The 25548-nt window shown below is 38.0% G+C and overlaps 1 protein-coding gene across 8 annotated transcripts in view; it reads left to right on the top strand.

The window, feature by feature from the left end:
* The window catches only part of LOC126174843 (ankyrin-2-like), a 310128-nt gene that overhangs the window by 242124 nt on the left and 42456 nt on the right, over positions 1 to 25548 (top strand). For all 8 annotated transcript variants that reach the window (XM_049921257.1, XM_049921264.1, XM_049921291.1 and 5 more), the window contains 8 exons: positions 10804 to 11028; positions 11805 to 11965; positions 13043 to 13254; positions 14432 to 14636; positions 14815 to 15004; positions 15087 to 15222; positions 15318 to 15500; positions 15807 to 15948. In XM_049921257.1, coding sequence (XP_049777214.1) covers positions 10804 to 11028; positions 11805 to 11965; positions 13043 to 13254; positions 14432 to 14636; positions 14815 to 15004; positions 15087 to 15222; positions 15318 to 15500; positions 15807 to 15948 — 1454 coding nt within the window. The remainder of the gene's footprint in view (positions 1 to 10803; positions 11029 to 11804; positions 11966 to 13042; positions 13255 to 14431; positions 14637 to 14814; positions 15005 to 15086; positions 15223 to 15317; positions 15501 to 15806; positions 15949 to 25548) is intronic.

The raw sequence follows: 25548 nt of genomic DNA, 5'->3' as shown, positions 1-25548 counted from the left end.
CAGTTCATTTATAAGTTTCTGAAAAAAGGAATCAGTTTCCAAAGATTAATAACAATTTTCGTTCTACATATGGTTATAACTTTAAAATGAAAATGCATGAAATCATTTAAACACAAGCTGTAATCCTCAAACTTCTGTTAAAAAGCAGAATGTGAAAGTATTAAACAATCACATAGGCTTGCCTTTCATGATTCATGTCTGTCAGGCATTACTAGTCATAAATTGCTGCATTGTAATGTGCTGCCTGTTTAACTCTCACTTAGATATGAATTACATTGCACCTTCTAACTCACATTTCAGTTAGTAAGAACATTAATTTCTGAGTATGGTGCCATTACTCAATGCAGGTTACAGTCAAATTCTGGGGGAAAAGAAAGATATTATATACAGCACCTTGAAATATTTAGTTTCAATGACCAGGACTTCCCACCTCTAAACCAATGATATAATTTGGCTTGGGATATCTGGAGTATTTCATTACATACTGTAGTAATCAGCTAATACCGGAATAAATCATGTATCCTGTTTATTGTGCAGTCTCTAGAGAAATAGTGGTAAGTTTAGGAATTATATGAATCATGGAGGAACTTGGTGGTTTTGGATATGTCTCAACATTTTTCTAGATTCGGTTGGTGAAGCCAGCAGGAAATGTGAATGAGGGCAGCTGTCATGCAAGTCAAACAACATCCAGTCCAAGCATTATTTGTAGATTTCCTCTTTTATCTTCTATATTGCTCAACACATTTTCTGTAATAATCAAAAAAGAAAAAGAAGAATTACAGCAAGCATAACTGCTATGTTAGTTTCCATGAGTTTTCCTCCCCTTCCCTCTTTTTGTATTTTTAAAACATAAGTCATCTTTTCAATATAGTAAAAGTTGTAGTTCTGATTTCTTGCTAAGTTTTTCAACTCTTTATATAGTTCAGAATTATAAGTTTAAAGGTATGTCAAACCTCCGATGTAATAATGTTACCGATGGTACAGGCCAAAGAGTGTTGTCACAGGCAGAAGAGGGTGGAAATATGGGAAGACTGTAATTATGAAAGATGCCAAAAGGTTGCTTAGAATAAAGGCTTAAAGGGGAAGTGAGACAGGGACAGAAATATATGGAATGCTTCCAGCATGCACATGTTGCTCAAGTGGTGCCTATTGACTCTGAATCCTTATACATGGAACTTTTGGTAGTCTTCACAAGTAAAAGTGAAGGTGTGAAATTCAGTGATCAGGTGGGCCACAAAATTAGACCTTCTTCTGACCATCTTCTGAGAAGATTTTTGTTGAGTTGTTTGTGAGCAGTAATATGGTATTGACTGGTGTTCCAACACGAAACAACCACATTATCTGTCATACTGCCAGTGCACATCTTCTAGCATAAGAGGCAATCTGTTTTGTGGGAATTCTAATGTTAATCCATTTAAGCATCCCTGAAGAATACATTTTCCATGTAATGGTTGCTAATAATACCTGCCTAAAAACTGTATTGAATTGAAACATCCTGGTATACTAAAACTGTGTGCAGGGCTGTGACTTGAAGCTGGAACCTTTGCTTTTCCAATTACTACTCACAACTCACTCTCACAGATTTATCTCCACAAAAAATGAGGTGCCATCAGAAGTAAAGCTGTGGGATCGAATTGTCATCCAATATACCCAAAAAATTGTTTTGTGGGTATAGATAAAAGTTACATTTGTCTCTGTAGATAGTTTCTCAGTGAGCTTTTTACTTATAAGTAAAAAATTAAAAACCACTGTTTAGGATTTGCACTTTTTCCCTGCTATGCAGTCTTTCTCATTCGATTTTGAGGAGAGTACCCCGTAAAAGACGCCAGTTTTTCCACATCTTATAGTCTGACAACTTGATAGTGAACTGCTTTTTATTTTCATTATTGTCCATAGTTATTGTGATACTTCGCAAATATGTGAACCACCAGACTTATTTTGAAAAGTCTGCAGTGAAAAATGTACTCACTGACCAGCTTACATTTGCTGGGGTTTAGGCCATAAATTGCTGCATACAAAATATACCTAACATATCAAAATTGTTTTTAATGGTGGAAGGAGAGTAATACTTCTCTCCGTACTGAGTCAACGAGTGATATATTTTGATGTTTCAGTCCGATGAGATACAACACATCACTTTCAACACTATCGCCGCATTCTGTGGAGATTTGTGGTTTTGTTTCTCTTTCATGTGTGGTTTATGAAGTCAGCTATAATCACATTTTAAGTTAACAATGCTTTAAGAGTTACTTTCATTTTGAAACTAGAATTAGACAATTGCAGACTGAGCAGCAGAGTTAGCTATGTACTGTATACACACACTAACAGTTTAATAACTGTTTTTGTTTACATTTTGTTGAACAAATGATGTGTGTTCTAGTGAGCAATGATTGCGAAATGGGATTTAGCTACTGATAAAACTAAAGTATGCTGAGTTCTGGGTGTTTAATGCTTACCTTTTTGCTTACCAATTTTGAACTTACTGGTTTGGGCGTGCATGAATGCAGGCAGTGCAAATGAAGTGAAGTGCCATTTTGCATAATTTTGTTACAGTTATTTATGTTATCTCTTGAATGTGTACAGTTACAGTGTTGTGTGCTGAAACACTGGTTTGTTCATCTTTCTTATTTTGAAAAAGTCCAACAGCATGGGGTGAAACACACAATGCTAATTGCAATACAAATCTGCACAAGCAGTAGCAGAAGATACAGAAAAATTTAATACTATTCCTGTTGCAATTAGACTAAACATGTACAATCAGCATCACATTCTCTGTTATCAGTCAATGGATTTTGCCAGACAGACATGCAAATCTACTATTACTGTGGTACTTGATCATAGAAATTCCATTCTTCAGCTGGGATATACTGTCATATGCCAAGAAAGTCTTTCTTCTTGGCTTTTTTTACTGACAGAAATTTATTGTACAAGATAGGAAAAAGCTGGAGTGTAATCTCACAGCAGATTTCTTTTTCCAGTACCTCTCGGCTTCTTTGCAATTCTTTAACAAATCCACAGTTTCTGAGTGTTCCGCTTTTTTCTTCTGTTTTGTATGGTAGGGCTGTCAGATGAACTGAGTAGGCAGACATACTCAGTTATTTAAATGAGCCTCTGTGCAATTCTTGGTCTAGTGCACTAAGACTCCTTAAATCCTTTGGTTCCATCTTTCATAAAAGGAATTCATTGTCCTCAGTGTTGGCAATGAATGGAATCTAGTTTTCTGGGTGAAAGGATATTCTGTTCCTCTCTATAAGGACAAAATATCTGTGACATGGTAGGAAACTATGCCCTGTAATGAGGAATTTCTGTTCTACGGCAGTGAAATATATACAGATTATCAAATTTTGGAAAAATCTCCTAATATTTTGAACATCTCTCACAAAATCTGCAATATTTAGGCTTACGTTCAAATGAAAGTCACATGAACAATGCGAATTATTATCAAAACATCCTAGTTTCACTGATTTTCTCTGATTGCTGCCCTTCACTTTGTCTAATGCACCTAGTTTCACTGATTTTCTCTGATTGCTGCCCTTCACTTTGTCTAATGCAGTATACATTCTGTAAAAATTCTGGAAACAGTTGGAATACACGTTCAGCTCATTTGTTACGTTGAATGTACCTATTTCTTACCTCCCTTCAACCATTATGGATGTGTGCTGTGTCTTCCTCGCTGCTGAACATTTACGAGTTACAGAAAATCCAGTGAATCAATATCTTCATCTGATGAAGATGACATTTCTGATCCATTCCACATGTATCTGAGAGCACCACTTCAGTGCACATTGCTAGTGCCATGCCAGCACCAGGCTCCAGACTAACTGCCACCAGGTTTCTGTGCCATGCCATTTCTGTGTGAATTGGCCCCCAGGCAGTAGGAAGGGATAGTATAATGAACTGTAATGATGCGGAAGTAAGGATCCATGCTAGATGAATAAGCGGCAATAAAAAAGAACAGCAGCAAAAAATAGATGCCAGAACATAAACAGTGATAATGAGAAATGTGTGCAGTGTCTTTCTACATGAAGTGTGGCTAAATTGTTTATATAATAGACCTTAGAAACCCTCATACTACTTTTTTATGAACATTAAACTGAAGAAAAGTGAGTTATGAAGATGAACTAGTGAGGTAGGAAAAAACAGACTAAACAAAGCTAAAACAGGAGATATGCTGCACTACACATATTGAAGGAATCTCAGAAATGGTAGCGAGACACATGAAAAAAATTAAAAAAATAAAACCGTATAAATGAGCAAATCGTGCTACACAAGAATCAAATGGCAATTTTAATGCTACAAAAGTAAGATGGAAACTAAAGAATGATTTCCTAGTGAGAAAGCTTAGAAATTATATCCGAAATGATAGAGGTAACACATTAGTGAAATTTGTCAAGAACAACAGTGTGTTTGTCCTTAACATATTCTAGGAAAAAAAAAAAATGGACTCCTCTCGAATAGCATATGGCAATAATTAACACCTAAATCCTTCTGAATGAGCTCTGATTTCTCTTATTTTATTATGATGGCCATTTATGCCTGTGTGAGATTTTTACGTTTGGGGTGATTGAAATTTTGTGAAAGATTTCACCAGAACAGAAAAATGTCTTCACACTCTCTCACCTGTTTCATGATAATACAAAATAAGCTTCCTTCCTTTCAATTTAGTAATTTGTTTTGATCTTCTGGTGATGTTACTAAATGGTGAACAACAGCATCATCTGCAAACAATATAAGAGGGCTGCTCAGATTATCTCCTAAAACATTTACATAGATTAGGTATAACAGAGGGCCTATAACTGTTCCTTGGGGAATTTCAAATATCACTTCTGTTTCACTGGATGACTTCCTTTGAACTACTACAAACTGTGACATTTTCTGGTAGGAAATCACCAACCCAGTTGCACAACTGAGACAATACTCCACAGGCAGTTTGATTAGAAGCTGCTTGCGAAGAACAGTGTCAAAAGCCTTTTGAAAATTTACAGATATGGAATCAATCTGGGATCCCTGTTGATGGCACTCATTATTCATGTGACTAAAGAGCCAGTTGTGTTTGACAAGAATGATATTTTCTGAATCTGTGGTGGCTGTGTGTCAATAGATTGTTTCCTCGAGATATTCTGTAGTATTCAAATACAGTATATGTCTCAAAACTCAATTGCGAGTCACTGTCAGTGATATGGATTTATAATTCAGGGGATTGCTTCCATTTCCTTTCTTGCACATTGGTGTGACCTGTGCAGCTATCCAGTCTTTAGATATGGATCTTTCGTCGAGAGAGCAGTTGTATATGATTGCTAAAAATGGAGCTATTTTGTAGCTTAATCAGAAAGAAACCTAACTGGTATGCAGTCTGGTCCAGAGGACCTGCCTTTATTGAATAACTTAAGCTGCTTTGCTGCACTTGGGTAACTCCTCCTAAGTTATTCATGTTGGCAGCTGTACTTTATGTGATGTGAGAATATACAATGAAAATGTGGCAAATTAAAACAAATTAAAATAATAAAGAGTATGAAGAAGACAAGACACAGACATAGATTGGGTGGATATTTTGTTTTAAGATAGCAGATGGCATAGTAACCAACAATAGAGAGAAAACTGGACAAACATTCAAAGATGAAGTTAATGTCAGATGAGGTTTGTAAAGTTGTTTGAAATATGAAGTTGATGGCATTTCAATAGAAATGTTTAAAGCTGGAGGCAAAATATTACAAAAGGAACTTGCAAAATAGTTCACAGTATGTCTGTAGAGAAGGTGGTTCCCCAAACTGGAATGGCTGTGTGTGTGCATAGGTTCTGGAGGAGTGTGGGACTGCACAAGCATTTGTTAGCTCTGAAGGAAGACTTCGCAAGAAAGCTAAGTAACTCTTCATCTTTTATACGTTTTTCATATTATGTGCATTGTGCTGCTACCTACTGCCATGTACTTCATATCAGCGACCTCAGTAGTCATTATACATTGTAAGAGAGCAGAATGGGGTGTCCTATGGAACTCACGGACTTTGAATGTGGTCATGTAATTGGGTGCTTGTGTCATATGTCTGTATGCAAGATTTCCACACTACTAAACATTCCTAGGCCCTCTGTCTCTGTTGTGATAGTGAAATGGGAAGATGAAGGGACATGTACAGCACAAAAGCGTACAGGCCGCCCTTGTCTGTTGGCTCACAGAGAGCGCTGACAGTTGAAGAGGGTCGTAATGTGTAATAGGCAGACATCTATCCGGACCATCACACAGGAATTCTGAACTTCATCAGGATCCACTGCAAGAACTATGACAGTTTGGCAGGAGGTGAGAAAACTTGGATTTCATGACTGAGTGACTGCTCACAAGCTACACATCACTCCAGTAAATACCAAATGATGCCTCATGGAAAAATGTTGTGTGGAGTGACGAATCATGCACACAATGAAGAAAGATGATGAGACTTACCAAACAAAAGTGCTGGCAGGTCGATAGACACACAAACAAACACAAACATACACACAAAATTCTAGCTTTCACAACCAACGGTTGCCTCGTCAGGAAACAGGGAAGGAGAGGGAAAGACGAAAGGATTTGGGTTTTAAGGGAGAGGGTAAGGAGTCATTCCAATCCCGGGAGCGGAAAGACTTACCTTAGGGGGAAAAAAAGACGGGTATACACTCGCACACACACATATATCCACCCACACATATACAGGCACAAGCAGACATATACAGAGGCAAAGAGTTTGGCTGACAGAGAGCGCTGACAGTTGAAGAGGGTCGTAATGTGTAATAGGCAGACATCTATCCGGACCATCACACAGGAATTCTGAACTTCATCAGGATCCACTGCAAGAACTATGCTAAAGCTAGAATTTTGTGATATATATATATATATATATATATATATATATATATATATATATATATATATATATATATATATACCTAAAAACAAAGATGATGTGACTTACCAAATGAAAGCGCTGGCAGGTCGACAGACACACAAACATACACACAAAATTCTAGCTTTCGCAACCAACGGTTGCCTCGTCAGGAAACAGGGAAGGAGAGGGAAAGATGAAAGGATTTGGGTTTTAAGGAAGAGGGTAAGGAGTCATTCCAATCCCGGGAGCGGAAAGACTTACCTTAGGGGGAAAAAAGGACAGGTATACACTCGCACACACACACACATCCATCCACACATATACAGACACAAGCAGACATATTTTGGTCTTTAAATATGTCTGCTTGTGTCTATATATGTGTGGATGGATGTGTGTGTGTGTGTGCGCGAGTGTATACCTGATGGCACACTCGCACACACACACATATCCATAAGTGTGGATATGTGTGTGTGTGCGAGTGTATACCCGTCCTTTTTTCCCCCTAAGGTAAGTCTTTCCGCACCCGGGACTGGAATGACTCCTTACCCTCTCCCTTAAAACCCACATCCTTTCGTCTTTCCCTCTCCTTCCCTCTTTCCTGATGAGGCAACAGTTTGTTGCGAAAGCTTGATTTTTGTGTGTATGTTTGTGTTCGTTTGTGTGTCTGTCGACCTGCCAGCACTTTCATTTGGTAAGTCACATCATCTTTGTTTTTAGGTATATTTTTCCTATGTGGAATGTTTCCTTCTATTATATATATATATATAAGGAAGAGGGTAAGGAGTCATTCCAATCCCGGGAGCGGAAAGACTTACCTTAGGGGGAAACTCTTTGTCTTTAAATATGTCTGCTTGTGTCTGTATATGTGTGGATGGATATGTGTGTGTGTGCGAGTGTATACCCGTCCTTTTTTCCCCCTAAGGTAAGTCTTTCCGCACCCGGGACTGGAATGACTCCTTACCCTCTCCCTTAAAACCCACATCCTTTCGTCTTTCCCTCTCCTTCCCTCTTTCCTGATGAGGCAACAGTTTGTTGCGAAAGCTTGATTTTTGTGTGTATGTTTGTGTTCGTTTGTGTGTCTGTCGACCTGCCAGCACTTTCATTTGGTAAGTCACATCATCTTTGTTTTTAGGTATATATATATATATATATATATATATATATATATATATATAGAGAGAGAGAGAGAGAGAGAGAGAGAGAGAGAGAGAGAGAGAGACCGCGCAAATATGCTCATAAAATAATGTATTTTGATTTTAGTATGTCCCAGAGTATTTAAAGTACTGACTTCTTTTGATCAGTTGATAATGAATTTATATTACGAAAAGTTTTACTTGTTTTGATAGTTTTCTCATGACAACACATGACTGTGAATGATTTGCCTGCTGGAGATTGCAATGTATCCAAGGCAGCCTGCACGCTCGGTGGTAGCACGCCAGCCTTCCACTCTGGGGGCCTGGGGGCGAATCTGCCGGGGTCCCGACACATCCATTGTAATTTCATGATAAGACGTACCGGGAACAAACCTGCCAACAGATGTTAGTTTGCATACAGAAAGCCTTTTACAAATTGTGTTAGTCATGAAAAAGGCCTTTTCTATAGCTAGGACATTGTTTAGTTTAAGCAGGTGCCCGAACTGGTGATCCTATGACGCGACGTGAGGTTGGTAATATAAAACGGTGTTTTTCTGAACTGTTTCAAAATTCCCTGGCATTGTCCTGATGTGATTGGCAGCATGTTGAATGCAATCCATTGATTCCTCTTTGTTTCAAGGTGGTTTGCATCCAGATGGGTGAACTGGAAACTTGAAGAATCCCCATAGGAAAGAAATCTGATGGCGTGAGGTCTGATGATCGTGGGGGCCATATCCTATGAGCACCTCTGCCAATTACCGGGCTGTCCAAAAGTTCATTTAAATATCCACGCAGAGCACAACTGTTATGTGCAGGTGCCCCATTATACTGCAACCACATGCATTGCCATATGTCCAGGGGAACATCTTCCAGCAAGCCGGCTAGAGTTTGTTGCAAAAAATGAAGATAATTTGCCCCGGTAAGTCGAGGAGGCAGACAGATCAGCCCCCAATCAGATGGTCACCCACAATGCATGCTCAAATTTTGAACAAAAATCGTTTCTGGCATCCATAGATGTACGTGACATGAGTATTTACCTTTGCCCGATAATGAACATTTCGAGTGTTGTAAAGGCCGTCCATGTGGAAGGTGCACTCGTCCGTAAACAACACAATAGTGGGGAAGTCAGGATTTCGTGCAACATGTCACAGAAACCACCAGCAAAACCCTAGCATGTGTTCATAGTTTGCCACAGGATTTAGGTCTTGTACAGGGTGGAAACTAAGTGGATGCTATTTGTCATCCCTCAAAACCTCCCAGACTAACCAGTGAGTGACCCCATGTCGTGTCCAGCTGCTTGAATACTTGTTGTAGTTGCTTCCTCAAAGCGCTTGAGAACATTCTCTTCAAATGCAGCATCCTGTCGTGTTCAAGGTTTCCAAGCATCACCATGATATTCCCCTAATGAGCCTGTTTCACCGAGTTGCCAGTGAATTGTGTAAATGACCGTGGGTGTGGGTGGTGTCTTGCTGGATATCATTCATCATACAATCATCGAGCTTCATGCACGTTACCGTCAGCTAGTCCATAAACGAAAACCATATCTCGTTGTTCTTCAAACGAATACTGTACCACCATCCTTACTGTATGACTAAAGTGCAGGTGATGTGTATGTGCTCTGAAGCTAAGCTTATGTGTGAGGTGGAGACAAACAGTGAGACCTATTTGACACATGTGCATATCACTTTGGGGCAGTGATGGGGCTAGGGATGTTTGTATGTGTGAACTGACAACCACAGCACTGCCCATCAACAGAACAATGGAAACAGGGCAATCCAATGGCCAATCAGAGTCTGTGGCGCCAAATTTCCATAGTTTAAAAATGGTGCATTGTCGACCTGCACAACATTAGTAGTTCTGGTTCCTACTGGTGTCAGCTATCCACGGTTAAAATTGCATGACATAATTTTTCTCAACCCTGTATACTATACCATGTCATGAGAAGTCTTAGCAACATGATAGCATGTCATCAACACTGATTTTACAGGCTGAACTACCACCATGAGTCCGCTTGACACACTAATAGGATATAGCTAAAGTTCGTCATAAGGACTTCACTCCTAAGACTGCATAAGAGCAAAGGGCAGTTACCTCTTGCCATATCCCTCATCCTTCTGACGGTGGACATCTTGTAGTATGCCCATAATACCTTGAGAATTTTATTCAGTGTGAAGAGAGAAAAACTAACCCCATTTTTCCCCATTAGAAGTGGCAGGTTACTGGCATTACTTCAAAGGGGAAGAGAGCCTGGAGGCTAACCTATGTGCTGTCATTGTTATTTATATGTTTTGCACTTCAACTTTGCTACACAAAAAGATTGATCTTCTGTACTTGGATTTTGTCTATGCATTGTGGTTGATTGAAAGTTCTTGCTACATACCTATTTTGTGATATTTTGCTGCCACTATGTGTTACTGTGAAGAAAATGTAGGGTTATTTGTCTGTCTCAATCAAATAAAAACACAATATTATGTTGTTTTACTTGTGTATAAGAAGTATAAACATGTTAATGTAGTTATGAAGCAAATGAACATACTTTTTAACTGACTAATAGTATGTACAAATCTCTCTCTCTCTCTCTCTCTCTCTCTCTCTCTCCATCCCTCTGTGTGTGTGTGTGTGTGTGTGTGTGTGTGTGAGAGAGAGAGAGAGAGAGAGAGAGAGAGAGAGAGAGAGAGAGAGACTGAGACCACACAAATATGCTCATAAAATAATGTATTTTGATATTAGTATGTCCCAGAGTATTAAAAGTACTGACTTCTTTTGATCAGTTGATAATGAATTTATATTTCTAAAAGTTTTACTTGTTTTGATAGTTTTCTCGTGAGCTTCTTGGTGGATGCTCGTGGGGGTGCAATGCGTGGATGCAGACATTCCGGAGTGCGTGTAATTGTTCCACCACGTAAAGCGGCAATGCCAATGCGCATCACATGCCGCTATCTCCGCAGGGACAGGTTATCAAATCCACCTCCCTTAATGGAGGGTGAGGCGCTTGCTAGCAGAATCCTTGAATTAGGACCTGTTGGAGCGAAATTCCTTGGGTAAGTTCCCATTATTCTGTAACTGCAGTGTTGAATTAGATTTGTCATCTACTTTATGACAATTTTTTTATCTTTGCTCGATGGTGTCAATTGCAATCCTTCAGGAAGGAAACTTATTTGTAACAGATAGATTTGAATTCCACTTTAAAATCCTATAAACAGTATGAAATTGAAGCTGACAAATTTGATTGAATTATTATAGATATATGTGTATATATAAGCCTCAAATTGTGGAATGCTATAGTTTAACTTTATATCTTTTTATGTTTTTCAAAGTTCACAACAGTAGCAGCAATCATTTACTAGTTCTGAAAATTTTCAAATTTCCTTTGCAGAAAATGGATGATGATTAAAAAAATCCGGCTTTAATTCTTAATCGCTATTCATAATTTCTCTGTGCTCTAAAAAGGTCATATTTGTCTTTTCAAGGTACTGCTGTTGAACAATCATATAATTTAGTTTAATTATAAACTGCCAAACATCTGACTATATGGAAGCTGTTACGAATATGTGATCAATGTGGTGTGTAGTCTGATCAAGCGAACTGTGTGGTTGGAATCAATTATTTTATTCTTTGTAATCCATGCTTTTGAGCATGAATGATGTGTACTGTAATGGGACTAAATGTAATGTTTCATTTTCATTTTATTTGGAATACATAAATTACTTTGCCTTTTTTCATCCAAAGTGCAGCTTGGTCAGGCATACTAAGAGCTGTATTTTATTATTGTCATCATAAGTTATTGTCTAACACATGTTTTTTTGTATGTATTCAGACCAGTGATTATAGAAGTTCCTCACTTTGCCTCACTTCGAGGCAAAGAACGTGAGATTATAATTCTGCGTTCTGACAATGGAGATACATGGAGGGAGCACACACTTGAAGCGAGTGAAGAAGCTGTTCAAGATGTTTTGAATGAAAGTTTTGAAGGAGAAGGCAAGTATACTCTGCTGCAAAGTGAAACTGTAAGAAAGATAAAACAATGCCTTGCTGTAATGCTAAGTAGTAGGTTCATTTATGAGAGGACTCTGTAAAGAGAAAGACAAAGTAACTTATTTACTCAGCAAGCAGGAGAACATTCCTCAGGGTGGAATCTGCAAAGTAGAGGTAAAATGGGTGGCATGCAAGAAATGCACTAATGTTGGTGATCAGTACCAGACTCATTTCAGCCATACCTAAACAAGCATAAAGAAAAAATGTAAAATGCAGCCCTTGAGGAACAAATATTGGGAAAAGGGAAGAAAAATCAATAGTGTGTTCTGCATATAAAATATGATGTGAACGTAACTATTGATGGAGGTGGGTGTGTAACAATGAAAAACAGCAGGACTCTATGGAGTTAAACATCTAGCTAGGGGATTAGGCATGCAGAAGGTGGTATACTTAGGGAGAGTAATATAGTGTGAATTTTTCCACCAGCTGTATATTCTCTGTTCTGATTACTGATTTGCTTATTGATATTTTCGTTACTGAATGGAAAAGACACTGTATTATCAACAAAACAACTAAGAATTATTTCACTAACTGCTTTTACCCTTATTGGTAGTGCACAGACTGTGAAATATATAATTCCATAAAAATAAACAAATTAATTAAAATAGGAATACAGTAATAAGATGAAATACATTTTTAAACTTTTTCTTCTTTTGCTAATAAGTCATTAATGTTCTTCTTGAATATATGGTTCTCAGACCTGCTGTGGGTCACATTGTGTAAATTTCCTCAAGGCAACTACTTGATATCGCCAAGTTGTTGGTACGGTTTACCACTCGCAAGTACACGTAGTAACATAGTTCAGCAGTCCAGCAGCAGAGCTGGAAACCATATATTCACAGATATGCCAAGAAAGCCTGAAGAATCACATGTACTCTTCTTGTATTTCTTGTAGCACAAGCAAGATCTCAGAGGGAAAAAAATATTTTTTTAATCATAAGGACTCTAAATTTCAATATCATCTGTTTTTATGACTGTTATAATCACAAAGTCAATTTTTTCCACCACATCTTGTTTCAGAAATGAGCCAACTTGAAGATCTCCATACAAATCGTATAACACGTATTCTTACGGTTGACTTCCCACATTACTTTGCTGTTGTATCTCGAGTGAAGCAGGAAGTGCATGCTATTGGTCCTGAAGGAGGCATGGTGTCCTCAAGTGTTGTTCCCCAAGTACAAGCAGTATTTCCACAAGATGCCCTTACCAAAAAGATCAGAGTTGGAATTCAGGTATGATAACAAATACAATGATGAAATTTTCAGAATTAGTTAAATTGACAGCAAAAAACTAATTAAAATCCCATGCTATTTTTTCACTTTGGTGTTTAAAATATGCATGAGTCATCTAGGAGTAATTGTGTCAAAAAAGTGTTGTCTAAGTTAAGAACATAAGGGAGCTAATGTCATTGTACTATAATATTTTATTTTTAGATTCTAAAACATTTTTGTCTCCAAAAACAGTCAAATGAAAGGCTTTTTGATGAACATATTATTCTCTAACAGTTCCTTTCTTACTCCTTTTGTGTCTGTTAACAGTGACCTCTTTGTTTGTTAGTACGTTTTCCCATATTACTTCCTATTTCTTATTTAAAATTACTGATGGGATCTTTCAGTTTTGGATCGATTAATTGGCAGAATTTTCTGTAGTAACATTTCATAACTGTGATAAACGCATGCCTCTAAAAACACACAATAATGTCAGTTCAAATGAAAAGATTTACATGGCAATTTGTATGTAATTAATGTTTACAAATCTAACATTGACGAAATGTTTTTGGGCTTCCATCCTGGTGGCTTCATTGAAATTCTGCGATGTTTCAACAAAGCCTGAAAAGATTTCATCACAGTATACTCTGGACATTTTAATTCACATATAAATCTAACTTTGATCTTTATTTGTACCACTTTTTCATTATTGTATATCGAAGTTGCCTTTTGATCTGCAACTCTCAGTGGTCTTACTTTTATCTAGTATTTTCCATCATATTTTTTCCATCCATGTGTGTTGCGAGTTCTGGCAGAAAAAAACCATGTGTTTAGGAGTTTGAAATAGAGTATATATGGATAAGTTTATCTATCAGCCATTCTGTAACTTTCACTTGATTTTGTTAACTGTTAACTTTCGATTTTTGTAATTTTTAATATTGACAAAATAGTTCATGGGTAAATAGCAAGATGTATGTGTCCAGTGAGCACAATATTTTTTGAAGTGACCATGTTGCCATCATCAAGTGCACTGACAAGCTGTTCTTCAGTGCACCATATGATGACCATGTGATTGCTTCCCGAAATATTGTGCCTTTTGGATTTTAAAATCAAGCTGTTCACCAGTAAACTATTCTGTCATGAATTATGCCAGTAGAAGCTGAATAAACACAATTTTATTGTTTGCTGCTGCCTTCTTCAGGCTCAACCTATCTCTGCTGATTTGGCAGCAAAACTCCTTGGGAACAGAGTTGCTGTTTCACCTATTGTCACTGTTGAGCCAAGAAGACGAAAATTCCACAAACCAATCACACTGACAATACCTGTTCCACAAGCAGCAAATAAAGGGATGATAAATCAGTATTCTGGAGATGCACCAACACTCAGGTTGCTGTGCAGCATTACAGGTAAAGCATACAGAGAATTTCTGTTTAATGTATGTATACTAACCGGCTGTGAAAACCTTCATTGTATTTTCATACTGATTATTATTATTATTGTTATTATTATTATTATTATTATTGTTTGTATTTAATGTTCATTCTGTTGTTAAAATCATAAAACAACATTTTCTGATATTTACAGGTGGAACAACACGAGCACAATGGGAGGATGTTACTGGTTCTACTCCTCTGACATTTGTGAAGGACTGTGTTACATTTACTACAACAGTTTCAGCACGGTTTTGGCTAATGGACTGCAGGAACATAGCAGATGCAACCAAAATGGCAACTGAGCTATATCGTGAATCTATACATCCCCCATTTATGGCAAAGTAATACTATCTTATTTATGAGATTGCCTCATTTTTCCATTACTGTCCAGGAGTAATCTATTGAAATTCTCTTATTTTACAGATTTGTTGTATTTGCAAAACGAGTTGATCTGTTAGAAGCAAGACTGCGTGTGTTTTGTATGACTGATGACAAAGAAGATAAGACACTGGAACACCAGGAACATTTTACAGAAGTGGCTAAAAGCAAAGATGTTGAGGTAGTCTGTTGGACCTACTGCATGTTACAGAAAATAACCAAAATAAAGTTGATGTTAGAAATTCTGTTGGATTTTTTTATTCTTCCTTTATACAGGTGCAAGAAGGGAAGACAGTATACATTGAATTTGCTGGTAATCTGGTTCCTGTGATGAAGTCTGGTGACCAACTACAAATGGGTTTCAGAGCATTCAAAGAAAATCGTTTACCTTTCACTGTACGAGTAAAAGATCCAGATGAAGATACTGTTGGTAGAATACTTTTTATGAGAGAACCAAAGGTCAGCTATTTCACTAACTTAATATATTCGCAGAAAAATATCAAGAATTACGAATGGTCATGTTTTTGTAAGATATTTCATGGTAAAAACAGATTATGTTTATGTTTTTGTCTGTAAGATGTAATATGTTACATATCCCTTTGTGACTTTGCTTTACCATAGGTGTTTTTGTCTGTAAGATGTAATATGTTACATATCCCTTTGTGACTTTGCTTTACCATAGGTGTTTTTGTCTGTAAGATGTAATATGTTACATATCCCTTTGTGACTTTGCTTTACCATAGGAATACTTTCTTTTCTCTTTAGGTTGCTAAAGGGGAACCAGCTCAAACACCTATTTGTACTCTCAACATTGTGCTACCTGATAATGTTATTCCTGATGCTGGACCATCAGAACCAGACTTGCTGGAACTAGAAAAAAATTACAGTTTCCTTAGAGATGGCATTAGTAAGTAAAAGAAAATGAAAAAATGTTCTAATTGTTGCACATATTGTGGGTTTATTCCATTCTGCATCTTACTTTTTTCCTGCAGGAGAATTATGTATAACATTATCATTTAATATATCTAAAAACAAAGATGATGTGACTTACCAAACGAAAGCGCTGGCACATCGATAGACACACAAACAAGGGAGAGGGTAAGGAGTCATTCCAATCCCGGGAGTGGAAAAACTTACCTTAGGGGGAAAAAAGGACGGGTATACATTCGCACACACACACACACACATCCATCCACACGTATACAGACACAAGCAGACATATACAGAGGCAAAGAGTTTGGGCAGAGATGTCAGTCGAGGCGGAAGTGCAGAGGCAAAGATGTTGTTGAATGACAGGTGAGGTATGAGTGGTGGCAACTTGAAATTAGCGGAGATTGAGGCCTGGTGGATAACGGGAAGAGAGGATATATTGAAGAGCAAGTTCCCATCTCTGGAGTTCGGATAGGTTGGTGTTAGTGGGAAGTATCCAGATAACCCGGACGGTGTAACACTGTGCCAAGATGTGCTGGCCGTGCACCAAGGCATGTTTACCATGCACAAAGGCATGTTTAGCCACAGGGTGATCCTCATTACCAACAAACACTGTCTGCCTGTGTCCATTCATGTGAATGGACAGCTTGTTGCTGGTCATTCCCACATAGAATGCGTCACAGTGTAGGCAGGTCAGTTGGTAAATCACGTGGGTGCTTTCACACGTGGCTCTGCCTTTGATCGTGTACGCCTTCCAGGTTACAGGACTGGAGTAGGTGGTGGTGGGAGGGTGCATGGGACAGGTTTTACACCGGGGGGGGGGGGGGGGGGGGCGGTTACAAGGGTAGGAGCCAGAGGGTAGGGAAGGTAGTTTGGGGATTTCATAGGGATGAACTAAGAGGTTACGAAGGTTAGGTGGACGGCGGAAAGACACTCTTGGTGGAGTGGGGAGGATTTCATGAAGGATGGATCTCATTTCAGGGCAGGATTTGAGGAAGTTGTATCCCTGCTGGAGAGCCACATTCAGAGTCTGATCCAGTCCCGGAAAGTATCCTGTCACAAGTGGGGCACTTTTGTGGTTCTTCTGTGGGAGGTTCTGGGTTTGAGAGGATGAGGAAGTGGCTCTGGTTATTTGCTTCTGTACCAGGTCGGGAGGGTAGTTGCGGGATGCGAAAGCTGTTGTCAGGTTGTTGGTGTAATGGTTCAGGGATTCCAGACTGGAGCAGATTCGTTTGCCACGAAGACCTAGGCTGTAGGGAAGGGACCGTTTGATGTGGAATGGGTGGCAGCTGTCATAATGGAGGTACTGTTGCTTGTTGGTGGGTTTGATATGGACGGACATGTGAAGCTGGCCATTGGACAGGTGAAGATCAACATCAAGGAAAGTGGCATGGGATTTGGAGTAGGACCAGGTGAATCTGATGGAACCAAAGGAGTTGAGATTGGAGAGGAAATTCTGGAGTTCTTCTTCACTGTGAGTCCAGATCATGAAGATGTCCTCAATAAATCTGTACCAAACTTTGGGTTGGCAGGCCTGGGTAACCAAGAAGGCTTCCTCTAAGCGACTCATGAATAGGTTGGCGTACGAGGGGGCCATCCTGGTACCCATGGCTGTTCCCTTTAATTGTTGGTATGTCTGTCCTTCAAAAGTGAAGAAGTTGTGGGTCAGGATGAAGCTGGCTAAGTTAATGAGGAAAGGGGTTTTAGGTAGGGTGGCAGGTGATCGGCGTGAAAGGAAGTGCTCCATTGCAGCGAGGCCCTGGATGTGCGGGATATTTGTGTATAAGGAAGTGGCATCAATGGTTACAAGGATGGTTTCCGGGGGTAACAGATTGGGTAAGGATTCCAGGCATTCGAGAAAGTGGTTGGTGTCTTTGATGAAGGATGGGAGACTGCACGTAATGGGTTGAAGGTGTTGATCCACGTAGGCAGAGATACGTTCTGTGGGGGCTTGGTAACCAGCTACAATGGGTCGGCTGGGATGATTGGGTTTGTGAATTTTAGGAAGATATTTTTCCCACGTGGAATGTTTCCCTCTATTATATTCATTATCATTTAATATGTACTTTGTATGACGATGATCACTAGTTAATTTGATTTGTGAGTCAGTGTGTGCCCAGTTTTTCATTGACTCCTAAGAAGACTCCAGTTTTTCTGGCTTGTTGCTCTGTGAAATCTCTTTTCTGTCTCATTTTCCCTGCAATTGCTCTGAACAACCTCTCCAGTAACTCATGTCATGACAAGAGCAAAATATTGTGTGTGGTATTCTCAGTACTTATCTCCAGTGCCATTATTCAAAAACATTAATTATTTCTTACTCAGACCCTCCCACAGCACTGATCTCAAAGTTGTATATCAATAACATAAAAACTGTCACTTTGACTATCAGGATTTTCAGCTGCAGGAAAATATTTCTACACTGATTGTCCTATAACTTATCATTGAGCAAAATGTCTTCAGGTGATTAACGTGGTAACACATTTTCATAAAAAAATCCTTCTATCATTTTGGAGATTGACATGTTCCTGCTATGTCCTGAGATATTGTATTGAATCGTAAACTCAAATTAATGAGAAAGTTGCCGAAAATGTGGAAATAGGTACGCTACACATGCATACTACCATACTGGCTGTGCAGCTTCTAATATCTACACCATGGTATTTTCATGGTAATAACAATCTCAGCAGCTTGTTTTAATTTCTTTGATGTCTTATATCAGTGATATGCTAGCTCCAGTTGAGAACCATCAGTACACATGACACACCTTCTCCGGAACTGAACTACACTGATGCTTATCAAAGAATTAAACAGCTCTGCTTGAGTACTTCATGATGTTCCTTCACCTATCAACCTTAGTTACATGAGAATGATGGTGGTATGATCTCCTGGAAGTGCTGTTGGTTGTTGAAAAGTGAGTTGACAGTTGCAGATTTACTCTTGGTACACTACAGTCTCATTTGATGCCACACCCATTTATTAACAGTATTTACAATACCAGCTGTTTCCATGCCATTTCAAAATACATGGTTCGTTAGTTTCATGTTGCATGGATCATTTGCACAATAATCGTTTCATGTTGCATGGATCATTTGCACAATAAATCGTTATGAAGCGGAATGAGTCACTTTACAAACATGTGACAATTTAATTTTTAAATACGGCTACATACTGAACATTTATAAAGTGGGTTCTGTAAAAAATAATCTACAGATGTCAGTTAGTAATTCCTACCCACCGTATTTTACACGTTATAGTAATAGAAATTCTCCTACAGAATAGAAAGAGTTGTCAAAGATAAACTTGAGTTTGTTTTCAAATTTTACTTTGCTATCTGTCTGACATTTTATATCCTTGGATGAATTATTAAAATTTTTTTGTTGCGGCATTGTGCAGCATTTTTTGTGCTAAAGGTAACCTTAGTGACGAGTAATGAAAGTCATTTTTTCTGCTGCTATTGTAATTATGCATATCATTGTTCCATTTGAACTGCAGTGAATTATTTATGACAGACTTTGTGAGGGAGTAGGTATATTGTGCAGCAGTAGTCAGAATGCCCAACTCTTTAAATAGATGTCTACAAGATGATCATGGGTGTACAACACTTACTACTCTTATGCACATTTTTGAGCATTGAAGACTTTCTTTCTTAAAGATGAGTTACTCTAGAACATTGTTCCACATACCATCATTGAATGAAGATACGCAAAATATGTCAAGTTACTGATTTGTTTCTCCCCAAGATTTGCAATGATGCTAAATGCAAATGTGGCTGAAGTAACCAGCGAATAGTCCAATAAGACATGTCAAAACCTAACCTGAAATTTTGTACACAGGAAGAAGACAATGAAAGAAATGCACTGCCAAAATTTTAGCTGCTCAGAGGCCTGCAAGTATTTTGTAAAAAATGTTAAGTTACACATTTTACCACATGAAGAACAGCCTATAACGGTGGATTGTACCGTCCTGACCACATAGCACATGACTTGGCGAATCCCTCATGCAGTGCCGTGCAGCAGGATTATCCGGAGTTCACAGATACCGATTTTAAGCATCTAAAGCCTGGTTTTCAGTGGAGCAAATGGAAGTGAGCACATGCAAATGAGCATTTGCAGAAAATTCACTACCATTTGCTTGTATATGGGTAGAATTATTTATACTAGAGGGAACGGAAGAGAACACAAGGTAGCAAACATTGCCTATGAATGCTGTGTTATTAATTTTTAGTTTTTGGAGCTAATATTTGCGGCATGCAGAATGCAATTCTATCTTGTTAGAGCCACAATATGAAACTTTGCTATTCAGTGAGGATTATTTTCCATGGCAAATGCACTGTTATTGAAGGAGTGTGCAAAATGGTGCAGGGAGGGAAGAATTTAAGTGTCTCAATTTGTATGGAAACGTGACATTAATGGAGATTGTGCACTTTACATGGAACTGCAGGTCCATATCTCCTTAGCACTGGTCCAAAAATTTCCTTGTATGTCAGCTGCTATTTTTCTCTGGTTTGCATTACCATTGTAGGGAAATTTATAAAGAGAACACTAATTACTAAGATCAAGCATCATCTCAAGACAACACAGCTAGTGTTTCCACTAAGCATGTAAGGTCTAATGGTCATTTTTTTTCCTAAAATAAAAATTGTCTAGTGGCAAAGTGCGCACTTTGTGATCCCAAGATCATGGAATCAAATCCCGTTCAGACCACAACTTTTTCACTATGATTTTTAATGGAGCACTCACTTCTCACAGATGTTGGAGTGGCCATGAAAGACATGTGGTTCGGGTTCCATGTTTCCAATTAGGTAACTGGTGAAGGTTAGGGACATGTAAATAGATGCAATGACACCCAGCTGAAAGACCTGTAAGAGGCCTACCAGGTACACTAGACAGAATTCTCTTTTGCTTGTGCTTGTTAGGTAGTTTGCTCCAATGAAAACCTGGCTTAAACTAATAACTCCATATCAACAGCTCAGTTCTTGCACATGTAATGCTGATGAAAGTGGCTAGCATAGAAAATAAAATCATGGCAGTGTTTGGTGTCACAGACTACTTCCATCAATGAGGACTTGTAATTTGTTGAAATGAAATGTGTCTTGCAGTACTACATTTTGTAACAATTCCTGTAGGTAATTCCTTATAATAATGTTTGAAGTCGTACATTTGACTGTCAGTGAAACAGTTCTTTGTTTATTCCTTGTAGTTGTCACAAAAATGTGAAGTGTGTTTTGAATGGAAAAAAAAGCATTTTTCTTGCACCAGGCACATTGGACAAAGGAAAAATTGATGCAGTCAGGCTCTTCGCAGTAACCACTAGTTTTATTTAGACTGAACTGTGATGCATGCCAGACATACTTGATCAAATTCGTAAAATGTGGCGAAGAAAATTGGTAATGCACAAATGACTGTAGCTTAAGAATACCATTCTGCTGATAAACCTGAAATGAGAGAGAGGATCAGAAATTATGTTGTCTGATAATTTTCTGAAAAATGCTTTCCACTGTAAAAAAAATTATTTATTGAGAGGTTGAATCGCACTACTAGTTCCAGGCAGAGCCCACATTACTTTTTCAGATTTTTTTGTTGTTCTCCACAAAATTAGAGGCATAATTATGTCCAGACCATGAATCCAACAAAAGCAATGAATTAATTTTTGCAGCTGGTAGGAATATGTTTGGAAGGAAATGTTGAAAATTTTTTCCATTTTTCTTGGTTTTGATATGTTGATTACAAAATGTAATTAAACAATCCATTCCTTATTTTTGGTTTTAATTTGCCTTGCGGTTCTTGAAGACAGATATACTGCTGCGAAAACAATAAACCACTTGTACTAATCACTGGCATTATCGTATATGAATGTGTCATTGCATCATTGATTGGGCAACCGACTCCATCTGTTTTTCACCCCAAAATGATAAAGTGCAGTGTGCATGCAGTTCTTCCATGACACCTGACTGATCAGTGTTATAAACAGCAGTTACGGGGATAACAGCAAGTTATGTCCTAACGTCAGCTATGTATTTCTCTATAGCATTGTCTATCACTGGCAGCTGCTGTACATGTTTACGTGATGTAAACTTGGTAATTTTGCGACTTCCTGTTCTGTACGATTTCATGAACCTGCGTAGCCAGGTCAACAAAGCCTGACTGATGACCTCAGAAGTTAAGTCCCATAGTGCTCAGAGCCATTTTTGAACAAAGCCTGGAAATTAGCGATAGTCATGTGAGATGCAAATCAGAGTGCCCAGTCTCATAGATCTCCATCAGTAATGGTGCATAGCCTCTCACGAACACCTCTAAATCTTTTGAACAATTTTTCATTCAGATGGTATCAGGTTTCCGTTTGGCGCATATTTCTTACTTCAAGTAATTCATTCTTCCATTTCTACAGTTCACGCTCCGATTTTATGAAACAGAAACGCCTTTGCACACTGCATAACTTCAAGCGTTTTTTCCGTCCTTTGTTTAACCAAAATTTCATTGCCTTTTCTTTGTTGCTAAAAGCTGTTGCAGTACATGTTCTTTTTAGGCATGGAAGGTATTCTTCTTCAGAACTGTTACTGGCACAAATGACTTTGTCCGAACCGCAATTCATGGAATCATCTCAGTTATTTCCTATTTCTTCTAACGTATCCACAATTTCAAATGAAATGTTGATATCATTCAAATGAATGTCAAGGAAATCAACTAACAAATGACACATTTGTACATCCTCAGGAGAAGTAGGTGATTTTTGCTGGGAACCACATTCTTCATATTTCATCATTGCTAAATTGAGAACATTAATTGGATTCCACATTATTGTGAAACTGGAAGAAAAAAAAGGTACTATTGGCAGGCATGCCTTATGAAGGCACAGTAAATATTAATTCACCTTTATCTGTATTGTCAATACTTACCAATCCTGCAAAAAGCAATTGATAATTTGTAATAGATGTTACTTGAGATGGTGATTCGAGAGAATTGTAACTGTGTACTGTAGTGTCAGAGAAACTATCAGAGAACGGTAACCTGAAATGTCCTTTAAAAATTACTGTTGAATCTTTCCTAGTCGTCAAATATGGGGTATCTAGGAAACCTACTTCCTCGGATTGCTAGACAATGATTCAGGCAAATCGTATTAATGAGTTTTATTACAAAATGAACAATCACACTACGTAACTTTGTGTCATCTATATATGTCTCAAGCAAAAGGCGACAAGCAAAATAAGTAAGGTTCTTCAGCATAACCAATCCTAATACAAGTGAAGTAATACAGTTGATTCTTCTAATCAGGTCGTTTGTCTTGAAGCTTCTGTAGAACTGGGCCACGGCGAGTCGGGCATGGCACTTATGTTCTCTTCGCATAGAGGCTACTGCTGTCATGTTGTTGTCCTGGAGAGGGGTCAGTCAGCATTCAGTTGGCTGATGTCTTCTTCACAGCCCTCTCTACTCTCTCATTCCCGACTGGCATGACAGCGCTTGACTTTACACCATAACAGTTATGATCAGGTCGTGCCACGTTTCCTGTATACAAATGTACTGCTGACATCGGCTATGAGTGTGCCTAGTTGTGCATGCGCAGTTGCTGCAGCACCAGTAGTGGTGTACATTTGTACTGCCGCCTGGCACACTATGAGTTTGGCACTTTTCAGCTATTTTTTTAATACTTGCAGTGCCTCTTACCAGCTAAAATTTTGACAGTGCGTTTCTTACGTTGACTTTTTCCTGTGTAAAAAATCTCAGTGTACGTTTCAACATGTCTTACAGGACCATACCATTGTAAGTTGTTTTAGGAGTTGTAAATGTGCTTTTACCATTTTAAATTCTCATCAATATGAACATCTAAGAATTTTGAAGTTTCGTCCCTATTTGTATTTCCTCACTGCTTATCATTGGTGTAGTACCCCTATATGTGCAGAACTTAATGTATTGTGTCTTTTTAAAACTGAGGGTGAAACCATTCACAAAGACCAATCAGTGGTACCTTTAAGAACATTATTTACCATTTCTTCTGTTTCTGTATGAACGCTTGGATTTATTATAACACTAGAGTCATCTGCAAAAAGACTTAATTCTGCTTGTTGTATATTGAACAGAAGGTTATTTACATACACGAGGAACAATATTGAACTTCAGATTGAGCCTTGGGGAACCCCATATGGGATTTATCCACAGACAGTCCCCAGACTACATTGATTAAATTGCTAAACACAATTTTCTGCTTTCTTTTAATCAGATGTAATGTGTTTCACTTGTTGGTTACAGCATGCAACCCATAAAACTTCAGTTTATCTAGGAGATTACTGTGATTCACACAGTTAAATGCTTAGATAGGTCACAAAAATAGCAACTGGTGCTATTTTATTATTTAATGCTTGTGAAATTTGGCGAGAGAATATGTCAGTGGCATTCTCCGTAGAACAACTCTTCTGAAATCCAAACTGTGATTTGCTGAGGATATTTTTGTTGCTCAGATGAAATACTATTCTAGAATACGTCACTGTCTCAAAAATTTTGGTAAATAATGTCAGCATTGAAAAAAGTCAGTAGTTATTGACATCTCTCCTATCCCTTTGTTATGGAGTTGTTTGACAGTGGCATATTTAAATCTATCTGGAAAAATGTCTTGAGTTAGTGGTGCATTACATATTTTTGATAAGGCAGGGCTTACTATACAAGAACAAATCTTTAGTACTCCATTGTAAACACCGTCAACATGAAATGAGCTTTTATTTTTGAGAGAATGTATAATTTTCTTAATTTTAGAAGAAGTTGGTGATAGATTCATTTGACTGAATTTCATTAGAGTTATTTTTTCAACATACTGCTGTGATTTTTCTCTTGAACTGTTTGCACTATATTTAAGAAAAGATTATTAAATATATTTGCTAACTCTGACTCTTCATTTATAGCCCTTCTACTCAGTTTAGTAGTGGTGTTATCCTGTTCTCTGACTGCTAGTCCTGTCTCTCATTTCACTTCATTCTGTATAGCCTCAATTCTGTTGTCTGACTTATTGACTTCTGACATAATGAGCATGTTCCTTCATTTTTTAATAATATTTCACAATAATTATGAGAGTTTTTTTTAGAGGACCATTACTTCAGGATCTCTATTTGTTCTTACCAAGAGATACATTTCACTTTTCCTTCCACAGGATACTTTGATTTCTGTAGTGATCCCTAGTTTTGTACATGGCTTTCCAGTACTAAGTTTCAGCGACACCAGGAGCTTGAATACATGAGCAATTACATACTTACCAGTCACATACCTACTCAGAATGTATAGGTAATGGAACTATGTTTGTCTTTTCTTTGTAGGTGTACTGGCAACTACATTTTGAACTTACTGAGCCTCATGTAGATCTGTATCAGTAGAGAAAGTCGTTTAAAGTATTGTGTGTATTTTCATGGTAGCTACAATGATATTCACATAACAGAATACCCCTGCTCCATCTCTCTATTACAAAAACAATAAATGTACAGAGAAGTAATATTCACAAGGAAATAGTACAGAAACATACTGACTCATCTACTGTAGTTACATTCTTTTAAAAATGGTGTTAACATGGATGTAGGAACATAGCACAGGCTACTAAT

This window comes from Schistocerca cancellata, chromosome 1 (genome assembly GCF_023864275.1).
Source record: "Schistocerca cancellata isolate TAMUIC-IGC-003103 chromosome 1, iqSchCanc2.1, whole genome shotgun sequence".
NCBI lineage: Eukaryota > Metazoa > Arthropoda > Insecta > Orthoptera > Acrididae > Schistocerca > Schistocerca cancellata.
This window is presented reverse-complemented; position numbering and strand designations above follow the sequence as displayed.